The 17,551-nt window shown below is 44.9% G+C and overlaps 1 protein-coding gene across 1 annotated transcript; it reads right to left on the bottom strand.

Moving 5' to 3' along the window:
- Positions 1-896: 896 nt before the first annotated feature.
- On the bottom strand, positions 897-17,530 carry LOC101717686 (5-hydroxytryptamine receptor 3E). The gene is given in 9 exon segments (XM_087185989.1): positions 897-1,081; positions 1,240-1,750; positions 2,101-2,142; positions 2,527-2,645; positions 2,990-3,159; positions 3,316-3,425; positions 6,088-6,132; positions 6,986-7,183; positions 17,477-17,530. Coding segments are annotated over 9 exon segments (1,434 nt in total).
- Positions 17,531-17,551: the final 21 nt, after the last annotated feature.

Raw genomic sequence — 17,551 nt, forward strand, 5'->3', positions numbered from 1 at the left:
CATTTTGGCCATTATTTTAAGATCATGATACATATTGTATTAACTATTCTTATTCTCTAATTATTTTGTTATGAAATTTTGTTTTATTTTTTCATAAAAGTAAGACAGTGCTTTTTATATTTTCTCTATCAATCTCTACTCATATTACATTAAAATTTTTTTTTTTTTTTTTTGGTTCTGGGGATCAAACTCGGGTCCTTGCTCTTGTGAGGCAGGGAGCAGAACCAATGAGCTAAAGCCCTGGCCCCTACGTTAAAATTTTTAAAAATTGAAAAAAAAAGAAAAAGAAAACATGTTTTTGAAAGGAGTTAAAGGAAAACAAGTTTTTCCCAGCCTTGGGCAGCCTCCCATCATCCCCTCTTCCCTTGTAGCTATAACTTTTTGTTCTGGTCCAGATAATATTGGCAACAAAGTTTATATCATCTTCTCAGAAGATTCACAAGGCTCTGTCTTCTTTCAAGGCTAAATTACAAAACCGTCTGCCCTCATCCTGTTTCTATAAACTCGCTTGCCACGTCACTAAAAAGACCAACCCCTTTGACCAAATGTATGAAAACTAAAACTTCTCTTTGTTGAAAGCTCTTCGTTTGGACATTAGTCCATTGAGCTGGTGTTCACCTAAACCTAGAATAAAATCCTCCTGTTTCCCAGTGGCCTCTCCTGTCTCTTAAATCCCGCAACACTATGACACGACTAAGAGCCAGAGAGGTCTGCAAAGTGATTTACTGGGGCCATTCGTGGGGCAGAGGAGGGGACCCAGATCACGCAGACCGGTGGAGGGTGCTCGTGAGATGCAGGGATGTGGTCATCCTGGAGCATGTGGCAGACAGAAGGCGCGGACCTGGCTGGTGCCTGGAGGTCAGAGGCATCTCGGAGTGGGCACACAGCCATCAGGCCTAGGTGCTTCAGAGGACAATGACGGAGACGAGGGAGGAGGCCAGGAAGAGCAGGTAGAGGCGGAAAAGCAGGGTGTCCATCAGATGGCCGAACCGCACCCACAGCTCCACCACCTCCTGCTCCCTCCGGGCGCCCCCCGATTCGGGGCACCCACTGGGCTCTGGCTCTCCCGGCTCTTTCAGGCCTGCGGAGAGGACAGAGACTCAGCGCTGGGCTGCAGAAGGCACGGGGAGGGAGGGAGGGAGACAGAAGGAGGGCCCGGGAGGAGGCGCCCTCACCTGGTAGGCAGGCGCGGGACTGACCCGGGCCCTGATTCCCGTGCGCTGGGTGCAGCAGGGCGGCCTCTCCCGGGCCCGGGACGGCGCAGCAGCAGGGAGTGGAGGCGGTGGGGCACGGGTGGGGGCGGGGTGGGGCTCAGGTGCAGCAGGTGGGTGATGCAGATGGTCTCCAGCAGGCCAGTCACCATCAGGGACAGACACAGGGCGAAGTAGACGCCTGCGGGAAAGGCAGCCTGGAGTCTGAACTTTCTGCAAAGTTCTTGCCCAGGTGCAGTCTTTCCCTCAGAAGCCCTTCCCTCCTGAGGGGGAGCAGGGCCTGGTCCCCCCTCCCAGCCGCCTTTGCTTCTCTGGAGAGTGGGAGGGGCCGTACTGATGAGAGGGCCGCCACCGAAAGGGAGTAAGTCGTTCATCAGGAGCAGGAAGACAATGTAGGCCAGCAGCAGGGCCGTCTTGAAGGGGGTGAGATTCACGTTTTCTGTCGGCAAGAAGAAGCTGAGGGCGTCGATGGCTACCAGGAGGCCACTGGGCACGAGGAGGTGTAGGACATAAAACCGGAGCCTGCGTTTGATGGCCACCTGGTGGGGAGGACAGGGAGGGGAATAAATGTGGGGTGTGGAGAAAACCCCAAATTCAGGAATAAGTTTGCTGCCAGGACTGACAGTGACTGTTTCTTTTTCCAGGGTCAGCTGTCACCCTGGGTTCTGGAGTGGTGGGGAGTACAGCACCTTAACCTGGTATTGAACCCAGAGAGAGAGAGAGAGAGAGAGTTAGCTGGCCCCATGAGCATTATGGAGGAGAGGGAGGCTGGGCAGCAGGAGAGAGAGTTTTGAGACACCCTGAAAGCTGGGCACTACCTGCTTGGTGGAGATTCTAGGCAAGGGTAGAAGCAAGGAAGGAAGCAAAAAGCAAGGACCTCCGAGCTCACATAGAACACGATCTGATCATGCAGATGGGTGTCTGTGGAGAGGGTGTTAGCCAGAGAGGCTCCATTTTGAATCTTACCCTCCATTGTATAAAGCAAGTAGGCTATGTTATGAGGAACCGCATCCTTGCCGAATTAGATTGCCCTGGAACGTGATGAACGTTCTGTAACCCCGAGAAACAAGCCCATGAGGGTGGGGAATTCCCAAAGAACTAGAAAACAAGGAAGCAGGTGTCTCTGGATAAGGATCATGATTAACAACCAAACTCACCTGTTGTATAAAAGAGAGGAGAAAAATAAACTTGGGCGCTCGGTCTCTGGGAGCCCTCCCGACTCTATCTCTTTGTCTTTATTTTTCTTCATCCTCACTCCCCCATTCAGGTACTGTTCGACAAGTGACAGCGGGCTCTGTCAGGGGTCCATGGCCGTCTTTGGCGTGGCCTTGGTGATGCTCAAGAGCTTCCATTCCCCGTGGACAGGAACAATGTTCTGGGACGCTGCTGCCATTTCCCACACTTCTTTCTCCATGCCCAGTATCAAGTTATCTGCTGAAAGGGAGAACTACTCAGGTCATTTTCCAAGGACATAACTTGGAAGACTGGGGGCTCAGCTGCACTCTGTTTCCACTCTTTCATTCAACAGATATGTTGGGGGTATCTACAGTATGCCAGGAACTTTCTAGGAGTTGGGGATGGCGATTAACAAGACAGATTTGGATCCTTTGTGGAACATATTTAAGCATCCATAGAGCCTGACTCTGCTCCACTGCACTTCTCAGCCACTCTTTACTCAAGGTTTCTTTATATTTTGTTTTCTATTGCTTTGTTAGTTGCTCTCATTTGTGGTCTTCCTCCCCTTGGTGGGGGCCAGGCACCCCATGTCTGCGACTTACCTGTGTAGAGCCGCGAGCAGAAGGTAAGAGTACAGTTTTGCTGGTCAAAGGGGAAGTAGAAGATGTCCAGGTTGCAGAGACTGGGCACCTTCATGGGTTTCTTAAACTGGATGTGACCTTCATTACTTACAAATGCTGTGAGCCCTCTGGGGGTTTTCTCCTTCTCTGTGCTACAGGAAAAATGAAGTGGGAGGCACGTGCTGTGATTTTTCTTATTGTTTGGGTTGTTTCTCTGTCATCTAAGACCACTTCTACTCTACTGGTGAGCTCTACTGGTACTAGGAGATGGGGTTTCCTCCTGGCTTTCCACAGCCCTTAACACGCACAACTCAACGATGAAAATATCCGGGAGCCACAGGTTCCTGGCCAACACACTCATCTTCCTGATGCCCTCACACTCCTCCGGGCTCCAGCGGATCAGGGGGTTGTCCCAGACCTAGAGCCCAGGTGGGAGATGGGCGAGAGCTTGAGACACATCAGGGTTATTTTCTCCTGCCCTTTGCTTTTTTTCTTTAAAAGTCGCCAATATTTCAAGAAAATAGAAAAGTCCATAAAATAACGTAATAAACATCTGTGAATCTACCACCTGAACTTTGTGGAGTCTCAATATTTTGATATATTTACTTTTTCTTCTAAGAAATAAGAATGATAGGGCAGGGGATTTAGCTCAGTGGTTCCAGCGCCTGCCTCGAAAGTGCAAGGTCCCGAGTTCAATCCCCGGTACCAAAACAAAAGAAAAGAAAAGAAATCAGAATAACTAAAATTCAACCTCTCTGTATGTATTTCTCTATAAAATGTGGTGCCTCTGCTAGGGCTGGGGGTGCAGCTCAGTGGAAGGGCACCTGCATAGCACACACAAGGCCATGGATCCAGTGCTCAGCACCACAAAACAAAACAAACCCACAAATCTGGTCCCCTTGCTTTAGCACTGCAGTGGGAAATCACTGACAATGAAGGACGACCTCTCCTTTTTGCAGTATGAATGAGAATCAGTGTCAAACAATCTGTAACTCAGCCTCTCTGAGCTAGAAATTCCTTAGTGTGAAATAAGACTGTCGGATGGAATAGGGCACATGAAAGGATTTTATAAACTGTAATGTTGCTGGGGGTCTAGCAAGGTCTTAAGTGTCTTCTAAGGACCTTTCACCAGCCTTTATAGCAAGGAGACCTTGAACAAGCCTTTGGTTCTTGGAAAAAAGAGTCCTTGGGCTCTCCTTTCCATGGCTGGTAACCCTCTCTGAAGAGTGTTACCAAGGATTGTCTAACAGGGTGGGATTATCTGGTCTCAGGATGCTTTCAGTGTTAGCAGCAGCAGTTTGTGGAGCCACAGACAGAACAGGGCTCTGTGTGTGTTAAATAAAAGTTTGTATGAGATCCAGCTTCACTGTGTATATAAAACATCTGGCGATCATGATGAAATGCAATTCCAATTCAGCAGGTAGGATGGCTAACTCATCCTGGTTTGTCAGGAACTTGCTTGGTTTAACATTGTCTGTCCATGTCCCATGAACTCTACACTTTGGGGCAGGCTGGGACAGCTGGTCACCCTAGGCAGAGTGTGAAATCCAGTACATTTCTTGGGACTCAAACCCAGAGTTTATTTTTTTGTTTTTTTGTTTTTTGAGATAGGGTCTCATTCTGTAGTTCAGGCTGGCCTTGAACTTACTATGTAGCCCAGGTTGACCTCAAACTTGTAATCCTCCTGCCTCAGCCTTCTTAGTGCTGGGATTATAGGGGTGTGCCATCATGCCTAGCTCTCCAGTGCATTTCTTTTTTTGGTATCAGGGATCGAACTCGGGTCCTTGCGCTTGCACAGCAGGGGACAAAACCACTGAGCTAAATCTCCGGCCCTACAGTGCATTTATTTTTTTGGTACCAGGGATTGAACTCCAGTCCTTGTGCTTGCGAGGCAGGCAGTGGAACCACTGAGCTAAATCACCGGCCCCTCCAGTGCATTTCTAATAAGCTTCCAGATGGCACAATGGCCCAGCACTGTCTGTCTGTCGAATTTGGAAGGCAAGGTTCAGGATTGTTACCATCTTTCCCCAGCTTCTTCTTTCCCTCCAATCAGGCTTTTCAAGTTGGAAATTTAATTAAGTTAGCTTCATTTCCTACCCTCCCACTTTTTTTTGGTACCAGGGATCCAACTTGGGACCTTGCACTTGCAAGGCAGGTGCCGGAACCAGTGAGCTAAATCCCTGGCCTTCCTCCTACTTTGTTTTTTAATCCATTCCTTTAAGATGTAAAATTTCCAATGAGTTATGCATTGGCTACATTCCATAAATTTTCATATGTAGTGCTCTTCATTTCTAAATAGTCCATAACTTCTTCTTCTTTTTTTTTTTTGGTACTGGGGATTGAACTCAGGTCCTTGTACTTGGCACAGCAGGCAGTGAAACCACTGAGCTAAATCCCCGGCCCTTCATAACTTCTATTGGTTGTTTTATTTTCTCCTTAGTGCAAAATATTTGGAAGTTTAATTTTAAATTCTCAAGACACAAGGTTTTCTTGGTGAGGCAGCTACCCTTTTGTAGTTAGTTTATATTGTTTTATAGTCAGAGAATGTGATCTAGATAATTTCTTTTTCAATTTTTTTCTTGAGGCTTTCTTTTTTTGGTATCAGGGATTGAACTCAGGACCTTGTGCTTGCAAGGCAGGCAACAGAACCACTGAGCTAAATCCCCGGCCTACTTGTTTGTTTTGTTTTGTTTTGCTTTGTGAGACAGGGTCTCAGTGTGTAGCTCAAGGAGGCCTCGAACTCATGACCCTCCTGCCTCAGACTCCCAAGTAGCTGGGTTTACAGGTTTGTACCACTGTGCCCAGCCCTATTTGATTTTTTTTTTTTTGGTACCAGGGATCAAACTCAGGTCCTTGTGCTTGCAGGGCAGGCAGTGGAACCACTGAGCTAAATCCCCAGCCCTATTTGATTTTTAAAAGCAACATAACAAAGCCTCTCACCATTATTACAGATTTTTCAGTTTCCCCTTCCAGTGTTCCAAAACTATATTGTTGGGTACATAAAAGGTCACAGTTACTGCATCCTTGTTTACAATCTTTTCTAAGTCCGCTGAAAGGAGAGAATAAAGTGTTGACTGTACCATTTCTAGCCACAAGAATGAGGTCATGAGCTGCAGCTGTTCATCCTGCCAAAAAAATTTCCTGCTTTCAGCAAGCTGCCTGTAAGATATGTGCCTGGCCCCCACCCTACATTACTCCCTATTTTTGTTTATTAATCCCCCAGGAATATAAAGGCAATGTTATGATCAAGGCCAATATATGTATGTGAGTGTGTATATATATATATATACACATATATATGTATATATGTGTGTATATATTTATATATGTATATATATTTATATATATGTGTATATATATTTATATATGTATATATTTATATATATATGTATATATGTTTTGTTGTTTTTGTATTTTGTCTTTTTGAAAAAGGGTCTCGCTGTATAGTTTAGCCTGGCCTTGAGTTCACTATGTAGCCCAGGCTGGCCTTCAACTTGCAGCGATTCTCCTGCCTCAGCTTCCTGAGTGCTGGGATTACAGACATGTGCCACCATGCCTGGCAAGGCCAATATTACAGCTCAAGGACAAAAGCTTGATCAAAATAAATCTATTAGGCTGTGGGCAGGAAAGTCCCTGGCAGACTAGCGTAAGCTAGTGCTTCTTAAGCCTTGGTCCATCTTGGAATAACCCGAGGAGCCAAAAAATATGAAGATCTGGACTCGAGCCAATCAGAACCTGGGGGAGAGGGTGGTGGACCCCAGACATTGGGCGAGAAAACATTCTCTTCCGTGTGCTACTGTGTCTCACCCCGATGAGGGGCAAAGAGTTTTTGTTGTTGTTTTTTGTTTTGTTTTGTTTCGAGATTCTCTCTGTTGGGGAAAAGCCACATAACAGTGTGGTGAAGGGCTTTCCGTTTGGTTTGCCAGGGGCTGAGAAAACACTAAAGACACCAGAGGGGACAGAAGGATCACCACTCACTACATCTAGGATGGCAGTCGTGAAGGAGATGTTGACTTGGACGCGGACTTCGAGGCTGATGACTGGGTGGAAGGCCTTTCTGTTCAACATTGAATCCAGAACAGCCGGCTCCACCCTGGGCTGGCCAAACCCAGAGCAGTTGATGGTGAAAGAACGGCCTTGTCCTGTAGTAGACCCAGTGTGTGAGGTTATACACAGCTAAGCTAGTTAACAGTATCAAGTCAGAGGGGGACTGGGCCTTCAAAGAAATCAACACAAAAAAGAAAGACATCAGAATTGTGACTGAGGCGCATCTGAAGAAGGCCAGGCCTCAAGATGGAGAAGAAGTGGCCAGGCCCTAAGGGATAAAGAGTAACTTGAGATTATCCTGTAGTTAGCACCACCTGGTCCAGGACATCCGGATAGGCTTCTGTCGCCCACCTAGGTGACCAGAGCATCTGGACCCATCGCCCCCAAATGCCTTTGTTTTTCCATGCACCCTTGCTATGTGATTCATTTCCCTGTTGGATCAATGATAACTAAGTGGCTACACTTGTGATCCTATAGGCTGATGCTAGTTTGACCCACACTTTGCGCACAGTGTGACTTTGCTGTATAAATTACCCCTCACAAATGGCCTCTCTTGGTGGCCACACCCCTAGGGACCCTTCCTAGAAACCCAGGAGCTCTTCTTCTTATTTCCAATAAAACTCTCCTAACTTGTTCCTTTGGCTTGCACCTTCATTCCTTGATGCTGTGGGACCGAAAACTCGGCACCTTTGTCATTGAGTGGGTTGGAGTGACATTTCTCCTCTCTGCATGGCAAGGCCGTGATGAGCACTGATAGGCACTGCTCTGGTCAGGCGTGTTCTGAGTGCTTTAAACAGATTACTTCCTTCAATCCTCCCAACCCCCTGTTAGATTTTGTTTAAAAAAATCACTTCATAACATATTTTATATCCAATTATTTTTCTTTGGTACTGGGGATCAAACTCAGGACCTTGAGCTTGCAAGGCAGGCACGGTACTACTGAGCTAAATCCCAGGCCCTCTAATTTTTATACTTCAGTGCTACACTTACTAGCAATTGCTTTTTAAAAAATATTTAGCTAATTCTTATGGAATCTAGAGTGACATTTCAATACATGTATACAATGTGTAATGATCAGATGGAGGTAATAGCATCTCTGTCGCTTCAGACACTTATTATTATTTCTTTGTGTTGGTAACATTCAAAATCCCCTTTCCTGGCTATTATGAAGTATACAATTAATTATTATCTTACTGTGCTATAGAACCTTAGAAGTCATGCCTCTGATACAGTTGCACCCCACCCCCAGTAACCATCCTCTGTGTCCCTCCCCCACCTCCTCTCAGCTCTGGTAACCGATATTCTATTCCCCACTTCATGGGAGGGTAAACACTATTTTTATTCTCATGTAATAAATGAGTTCCCACTAAGGTGCCAGAGGAAGTAACTTCCCAAGGCCAGAGAGCTAATAAGAGGCGGAAGCTGGGCCTGATGTGAGTCGGGTTTGTCTGCAGCTGGGCTGTTTGGCCCGTGAGGAGACCAGTGGGGGATGGGTTCGCTGAGAGAGGTCCAGGAGCTGGACACTTCCTGCCAGGGCCAAGGAGGATGGGCTAGGCTGGAAGGCAAATAACGGAAGCTACTGTGGTGAGCTGAGTCAGGCCATCGGCCTACTTTCTAATACTTTGTCTCTGTGCTTTGCATGCCCAAATTTGCATGCAAACTGAGCCCTGAGACTGATGGGTGTCAGATGGGGGTCACAGTCCCTGGACCCCAAATCATCTGTTTTCACCTGGACTGACCCTACCTTCCAGATTCCCTACTTTGCTGCTCAACCCTCCTATCAGCTTTCTCAAGGCTTTTGAGGTACTGCCTGCCCCCCTGTTCTGATGAATAAAGGCTCCAATATTTCTGCCATTGGGAATGTGTTGAAGGAGTAACAACCTGGAATGAGAGAGATGGTTGGTGACCTCCCTACCAAGGACACCGGGCCTTATCCACTCCCAGAGTCACTGGGCTCTCCAGATTAATCCATGTGTCTTCTATCAGAAGCAAATATTTGTCAGTCAGTATTTCCAAGCACCCAGAGAAGCTTTTATGTCCCTAGTTTCTAGGCCAGGTGTCCCTGTACTGACCTTCAAGGCTACCTCTGGTTCAGTCCTCCTCTGTGGTCCCTTATCAAGAAGTCATGTAGGGCTGGGGATTTAGCTCAGTGGTTCCGCCGCCTGCCTCGAAAGCACAAGGACCCAACTTTGATCCCCGATACCAAAAGAAAGAAAAAAAGAAGTCATTTGATCACCAAAGGGGCAGGGACGCGTATCAGAAGCAGGCACTGTGCAACACCCTTTTTCTCACTGGATCTCCATAACCTTCCAGGGTGAGTCCTATTTTACAGAGGAGAAACTGAAGCTCAGTTTAAGCCACTCACTAAGGTCCCACAGCTAGCAAAGTGAAGGACCAAGATTCCAACCCAGCTCCATCTGTCTCCAAATCCTGAGTTCTTTCCACTGTACCTCGTTACCTCACTGGAAGAGAAGCACACTGCCTTCACCCTCGGTGTGCTGGCCCCTGGCATCTTACCCCAGAACATCTGGATCTAGCAGGTCACAGGACAGTTATGGCTAAAGTAGGTGGGCACGTTGTGACAGTGGGGTGGCTCTCATAGTGCAGTAAGAATTACACTGCTGGGTAGAAAGGTAGACGGGGTGAGGGGCTAAGTGGAAGAGAAGACGACTGTGGAGGACACACGGGAAGAAGAGAGCAGTGCTCTCGTGCATGGATTTCCTGCTTTTCAGAAAAGGAAAGTCTTGGGCATCATGATAATACAGTATCATTATGAGAAAACTGTCCACCTCAGACCTCTAGGAGCTGGAAATTTGGAAGAAGTTACTCGATGACCTATTGGAGGGAATCCGGCCCCTGTCATTGTCCCCTTCTTACCTTGAAGCAGAAGATGGAGAACAAGGCAGAAGGGAAGTCTCTCCCTGGGGAACCAGCTTCCTCCCATCTTCCTGGTCCAAATTCTCCCCCGAGCCTGTACCAGGACCCGGATCAAAGGTGCACGGGCCACACCGGAGGCCAACTTTGAATGCTGACAGTCTGGCTGACCGCTGACAGTTGCGGCCTCTCAGAAAGGAGTGTTCTTGGTGTCTGGTTCTTGCCACTGCTTGTGGGTCAATTTGCTTTTCAGACTTTCTCTGAGTCTTAGCTACTTCACCATGGCGTGTTTGGTTACAGATGATGTGCAGTGATCATTTTTAAACTGTGGTCTGATCCCTGCTGAATATTCATCTCTGCAGTTATGGAAAATTTCCAGCCATTAAAAAATATTGTATTTCTTCTCTTCTTTCTCTTACTAGACACACATGGGGGTAGTTTCCTTCTGTTTCACCTACCTTTTAGTCTCTTTTTATGAGTTACTGACTACAGTTGTCACAAGTCACAAACTTGGTGGCTTAAAGAAATACAAGTTACTTTGCAGTTCTAGAGGGTAGAAGTCTGAAACGGCTGCAGGGTTAAAATCAGTGCTGTCAGGGCTGCATTTCTTCTAGCAGCTCTGGAGAGAATCCCTTTCCTATTCTTTCCTTTTCAAGCTCTTGAAGGCTGTATGCACTTCTTAGTTCATTGTCCCATTCTTCCATCTTCAAAAAAGTTACTTGAAAGTTTTAGTTTTTAAATCCAAATTCACACGAGTGTAAATTACAAGACTAGTCTACCAGTAGAGAACAAAGAATAAGTTAATTCTACCTTTTGCACTGTGCTTTTCCAGTATTTCAGGACAGGGCTGGGGATTTAGCTCAGTGGTTCTGGCACCTGCCTCGCAAACACAAGGTCCCAAGTTCGATCCCCAGTACCAAAAAAAAAAAACCCCAAAGATGAAGTATTTCAGGACAAATATGTATAATGGAATAATATTTAAAAATATGAAACCTATGGAGCTTTAGCCCTCCCGTGAATACTCTATCTTTGTATAAATCAGTTTCCTCTGTAACTCTTCTGCTACAGCCCAGGGGGAAGGAAAATGCTACCCCCAGAAGGACATGACTTATGGAAAATTTCTGATGTAGTACAGGAGAACTAAATCCTGCTCTTTCTGGCTCAACAGAATTCGGGACAAAGGAGGGAAGAGAAAGAGAAAGGGAAGGAAGTAGATGATTATACTAGTGTATAACACAGCACACACTTTTTTTGTTTGTTTGATTTTTGGGGGTTTTTTTGGTACCAGGGATCAAACTCAGAACCTTTCTCTTGCAAGGCAGGCGGTGGCACCACTGAGCTAAATTCCTGGCCCTCTGCACACACATTTTTTTTTTCTTTTCTTTTTTTTTGGTACCAGGGATCAAACTTGGGTCCTTGTGCTTTCGAGGCAGGCAGCAGAACCACTGAGCTAAATCCCCGGCCCCTAATTTTTTTTTTTTTTTTTGGTACCAGAGATCGAACTTGGGTCCTTGCACTTGCGCAGCAGGCAGCAGAAGCACAGAGCTAAATCCCCGGCCCAAAGGAATGGTTTGTTTGTTTGTTTGTTTGTTTGTTTTTGGTACCAGGGATCGAACTCAGGTCCTTGTGCTTTCGGAGCAGGCGGCGAAACCACTGAGCTAAATCCCCAGCCCCCCTCAGCACACAGTTTTGACTCTGTGCTTAAATCTGAGCACCTGTGTGTGTGTGTGTGTGTGTGTGTGTGTAGGGATTACATATGTCAGGAGAAAAAGCCAAGTGAGGTGGTGCACACCTGTAATCCCAGGAATTGGGAGGCTGAGACAGAAAGATCAAGTTTGAGACTAGATTGGACAATATAGTGAGTTCGAGGCCAGCCTGAACTACATAGCGAGACTTTGTCTCAAAAAAAAAAAAAAGAGGAGGAGGGGGAGGAGGAAAGCTAATGCAGGTCGGGTTGTGCTTCACTACTCATTTGGCACCCTGGGAAAGGGATGCCGAGTGCTTAGGCAGAGAGAGGACCGGGCTTGCATCCTGCACCTCCCTTAGTCCCTTGAGATGTGGAAAGGCACCCGCAGTTCTGCATGTCCTGCCTGGAAGGGGGATGAAGGCTGCACTTAGGGTCTACAGACCTGAAGCCGCCCTGGAGGGAGGCTGTGGAGGGAAAGTCGAGGCCAGCGGGAGGCCCTGCAGGAGGCAGCAGCTGTGGTTGCTAAGTGGAACCCATGGGGTGGGGATCAGAGCCGGAATGAGACTTCATCAGTGGCTCAGGTTAAGCCCCAGTGATAAGGGCCATCACCATGGGACAAGAGAACTGGGAGGGCTCACAAGGACCTGCACCCCTCCACTCCACCGCCATGAGACTCCAAACACACCCTCCCCTTGAGAATCTAACAAAAGCTAAAGGACGAATGACAATTTCAACAGTTTTTGTGCCTAACCTCGGCCCCAACACACCCATTACTACTTTGAGAATCCAGGGCAGGCAAAGAGGTGGTTCATCCAGCTGCTGAAAACAACGTCCATAAGGACTAAAGTTTGCATATAACTTCAACGCTTTCACGGGCCGTGGACTCCGGGTTAAGAACCTCTTCTCAGCCCGGCGTGGTGGTGCATGCCTGTCATCCCAGCACTCGGGAGGGTGAGGCAGGAGGATCACTGAGTTCGAAGCCAGCCTGGGCTACATAGTGAGTTCAAAGCCAGCCCGAACTGCATAGTGAGATCCTGTCTCAAAAAACAAACTCAGACAAAAAATATATGTAAAAAGCAAATGGGGTCAGGTGCATTTATTGGGCTCAATGAACCAGCAACCACTGTGCTGTGCTGTTTGTAAGTCATCTGTTTAGGATTCTATTTAAGAGGTCTGATCAAGATTGAAGTCAAACTTTATCAGTCTAATGTTTTCAAAATCAATCTTTTTCTCCAATTTTAGGAATCAAGAAAATGTTAAATATGTTCATCAAATACCTTTTCTTTCCTCTGTGATTTTGGGAACATTACTAACTGTGGTTCTGAGATTACATCTGCAAGGTCTTAACCTTTGAGGGAACTCATTTAGACTTGGAGATATAGAATCTTAAATTAGCTACACATCCTCTTCCTTTCTCCTTTTTTTGGTTGGCATTAAATTCTCTTGGTCATATCTCTTTTTGCATATTCCTCTCTAAATCACTGAATTATTCTACTTAGTCGAAAAGGCAAGTATCTTTTCCCCAAGGATGAATCTTTCTTTGAACGTATTCTGTCCTGAACAACACAGAGGGGAAAAGATTGAACTTAGAATTGAAAGACATGGATTCAAATCCTTGTTTCCATCATATGCTATGTAATTTTTGGGCAGTTTCTTAAATCTGAGCATTTTACCTCATTCACAATATGGGAAACACTATGTCTACACAGATTTTTGATGGTGATTAAAAGAGAGAACATTTGAAAACCAAGTTAGCACAGTGCAGGGCATTTCCTAGGTACCAGGTGTTTCCTTCTTCTCTTCAGTGTTGCTCTTGGGCATCAGCTTATCCCAGCCCTTGGTCCTCCCACCCACATGTTCTTACAAGTTCATATTTCTGTGCCTGTTTGTCTCTGCTTCTCTCTTTTGCATAAAGCCACAGCGCTTTTTTGCTTGTAAAGCATAAGAGGTCCAGTGTACAGAGCCTAAGAGAGTTCTCCTGGCCTATTAATGTTTGAGATTTGGGGGGAAATGTTTTGTTTCAAAATATGAAAAGAAAAATTAATAAACATTTGTTTAAATGTCAAAACATTTAAACAGTGTTAGCCAGTTCAACTCTCACATAGTTAGAAATGGGCCCCCAAGTCTTTATCCATAATTCTGCAATTCAAAGAGTTCTGAAAATAAAATTATTTCCTCCTCCTCCTTTTCTTCTTTTTCTTCCTCTTCTTTTCCTTTTTGCTGTGTGAATTTATTTGGAATCACAATGAAACCTGAACTAACACGAAGCTATTTATGATCTGTATTTATTTGCCTTAGTATGAATATTCATATTTTTCATGGAAATAAAAGTGTTTTCTTTTGGTTGAGGATACAGTCCCACACCCCATGGAAGCATTGTATTATTTAATATATGGTAATGCAGCCCATTATGGTTCTCAAATCTGAAAAGTTCTGAATTCCAGCAGCATATCTGCCCAAGGGGATCAGACAAAGGATCGTATCCTTGGGTAAATAATATGTGGGACGGGAGTATCTTTTCATATTTTTGCAATAATGTGTGTAGGGTGAGATTCTACACATGTCCCTGTGGCCTACATAAGGCCATAAAAGGAGGGTAAGCCAAGCGGTGCTACATTCCCATAATTCAGCTCTCTGGGAGGCCGAGGCAGGAGGATTGCAAGTTTGAGCCTATGCTGGGCAACTTAGTAAGACCTTATCTCAAAATAAAAAATGAAAAGGGCCTAGGATGTAGCTCAGGGTGAAGGCCCTCAGTTCAATTCCCAGTAACTAACACACACACACACACACACACAGACACACACACGTGCATGCACGTGACACACACACACGTGCATGCACGTGACCCACACACGCAAGACATTAAAATTCCCTCAAGTGCCCAGAGCATGGAAAGTGATTTTAAGAGACTCACATCCTCTTGATAGGACCTCTGATTAATACATGCATGAAAAAATGCTCAACATCATCGGTCACTAGGGAAATACAAATTAAAACCACAGTAAGATACAATTGTATTCCCACAGAATGGCTATAAGCAATAAGATTAACAATAACCAATGTATATGAGAGTCAGAAGGAGTTAGAACCGTCATATATTGCTAGTGGGAATGTAAAAATGGTGGACACACTTTGTAATGCATCTTGGATATTCTTCAAAGAATTAGATGTAAAACCTCTGGACAATCCAGAAATGTGACTCCTAGGTGTCTGCTCAACAGAGAGAAAAACATATGCACAGCGAGATTTGCACATGCGTGTTCATAGTGAAATTATTCATGTTTTGGTGTGTGGGGTCTAGCCCTGCGGTGCTGTGAGACTAGAGAAAGATAGGCAACCAGACCGCAGATCACACGGGCTGCCACTCACTAGGGGACTTACAGCCAGAAGCCTGGGCCTGGGGAGCAGCAAGACTACACCTGAGCGGTCCAAGTGCCAGATGGGTCCTTGCAATTTGGGAAAGGAAGCAGGGTATGTGTGTATGACGAAGGGCAAAAGTGACTTCATCTAAACTGGAATGCACCTGGCTTATCTTAAGCTAATAGAGTGAGGCACTTCCTTGATCCAAGGTCTGGTTACAAAGTTCCACATGCCATTCTAGAGGTTTTGTATAATTATGGTTTTTCTGAGCCTAGGGTTACTGTAGCACAATCATGCAAGTTGTGACTCAAGATGTCCGCAGTCCTGTCAAGTGGTGCTGTTCTAAACGAATTATAATAACCTGCATCTGGAAACAGTATCCACCAAATGGAAGTGCATAGACCAAGTGTGACATATACATATAATGGAATGCTATCCAGCAATAACAGGAATGAACTTCCTGATATATGCTACATCACGCATGAACCTGTAAGACATCATGTTACAATAAACAAGAGACTACATATTGTCTCATTCCACTCAGATGAAATGTCTAGAAAAGGTAAATCCATAGCAGCAGAAAGTCAATTAGTGATTGGGTCTGAGTTTGGGACATGGATAAATTATAAATAGGCATGCGGGATCTTATTAGGGGAAATAAAAATGTTCCCAAACTGATGCATGTAATTGTAGCACCATTCAGTGAAGTTACTAAAAAATCAGGGAATTGTACACTTGGAATAGGTGAATTTAATGATACATAAAATACCCCAAAGTTTTAAAAGTGCTTCTTAATGGTGGAGGGGAGGGGAAAATAAAGGAAAGATGGTTAACAGCTACAGGGGTGGGGTCAGATAGGAAAAATAGCCTATAATATTCTAAAGCCCAAGAAGGTGTCTACGGTTGACAACAATTGACTTAACATTTGAAAATAGCCAGTTGGGGGGATTTTGAATGTTCTCAACACAAAGAAATGTCTGAAGTAGTAGATAGCCGAGTATCCTGATCTGATTGTTACATATTGTATACATGTATTTAAGGTCATACTACACCACATTAATAAATATAATTATTGTGTCAATTGAAAATTTAAAATAATTTTAAAAATGTTTCTTAGTCTAAGAGATATAATCAATTAAAATTTACAACGAAGGATGCAATGGTCTTCCTGATATATTTTTCCTTCAACCATCTAAAGCCTCAGTTTCCTAATCTGCTAAGTGTGTTTAATAATTATACCTACCTCTCCAGGTTAGTGTGGTGATAAATGAGATAAGCTTGTGAAGTATTTAGTGCAGTGCCAGGAACAAAATAAAAAGTGAATAAATACTGGCAGTAGGAAAAGTTTTATGTTTCCATGAAAAGCTAGTCATCATCTACAGCATGCCCGTTAGGGCTGTCTGGTTCTAGCCCTGATTCTTGCCTTGGAGTTTTTCATCTCCTTTCATAGTTGTAGGCAACTGATAGACGTGTGAATTCTCTCTTGTCTGGTAGAGATTTAGTTGACTTCCTTTCTCTCTGTGGAAAAAAAGTCAATTTTGTCTCCATTTGTAATTCCTCTCAACAGTCTTTCACTGCACACACATTTGTGGGTTTTTTGTTGTTTTTTTTTTACATTTGTGGCTTTTTGATTTTTTTCTCTTGAACTGATTATAACATTTGGTCGGTTCCTTCTTATTGTAGGAGTAAAACAAGATCTTTAATATGTTCACCTTTCTATCTGTATAAGAGTTATGATTTTACTTTTTTCTGAAATCAGTTTTTCTTTTTCTTTTTTTTTTTAAATTAAAATAGGATCTTGGGCCAGGGATGTAGCTCAGTGGTGCTACCACCTGCCTCACAAGCACAAGGTCCAGAGTTTGATCTCTGATACCAAAAAAAAGGTAGGATCTTGAGATGTAGTTCAGGATGGCCTTGAACTCAGCATGTAGCCCAAACATCAATCCTCCTGCCTCAGCCTCTTGAGTGCTGGCATTATAGGTGTGTGCCACCAGGTCTAGCTGAAACAATTTTTTTGTTTGTTTGTTTTGTTTTGGAGACAGGGTCTCACTTTGTAGTTCAGGCTGGCCCTGAATTTATGTAGCCCAGGCTGGCCTCTCCTCCTGCCTCAGCCTCCTGAATGGCGGGATTACAGGCATGCGCCACCACGCCTGCCGGAAACACTTTTTTAATAGTGTGCAGTGTGGGTGTCCTCACCAAGATGGCCAGTTCCAGGCAGGAAAAACTTCATCAAACTCCTGGGCAGCTTCATTCTGGCTTTGCTTGACTAGCTGTGTTGAAGGCAAAAAGATAATAGAACTTTGTCAGCTCTGCTTTTCCAAATTTAATTTTGCTCTCTACTTATTTTCTGTCATTGTTGTTTTTGGTGCTTTTGGTACTGAATTGGACCAGGGCTTGGCACACACTGGACAAGTGCTCTACCACTGAGCTACATCCCTGGGCCTTTTAATTTTTGTAATTATTATTTTGAGGTAAGATCTTGTTAGGTTGCCCAGGCTCACCTTGAGCTTGTGATTCTCCTGCTTCAGCCTCCTGAGTAGTGGATTTACAGACATGTTCCCCTGCACCTGGCTGTT

Source organism: Heterocephalus glaber, unplaced genomic scaffold, assembly GCF_053883595.1.
Source record: "Heterocephalus glaber isolate CG9 unplaced genomic scaffold, H.glaber_assembly_v1.0 deba00001504, whole genome shotgun sequence".
Lineage (NCBI taxonomy): Eukaryota > Metazoa > Chordata > Mammalia > Rodentia > Bathyergidae > Heterocephalus > Heterocephalus glaber.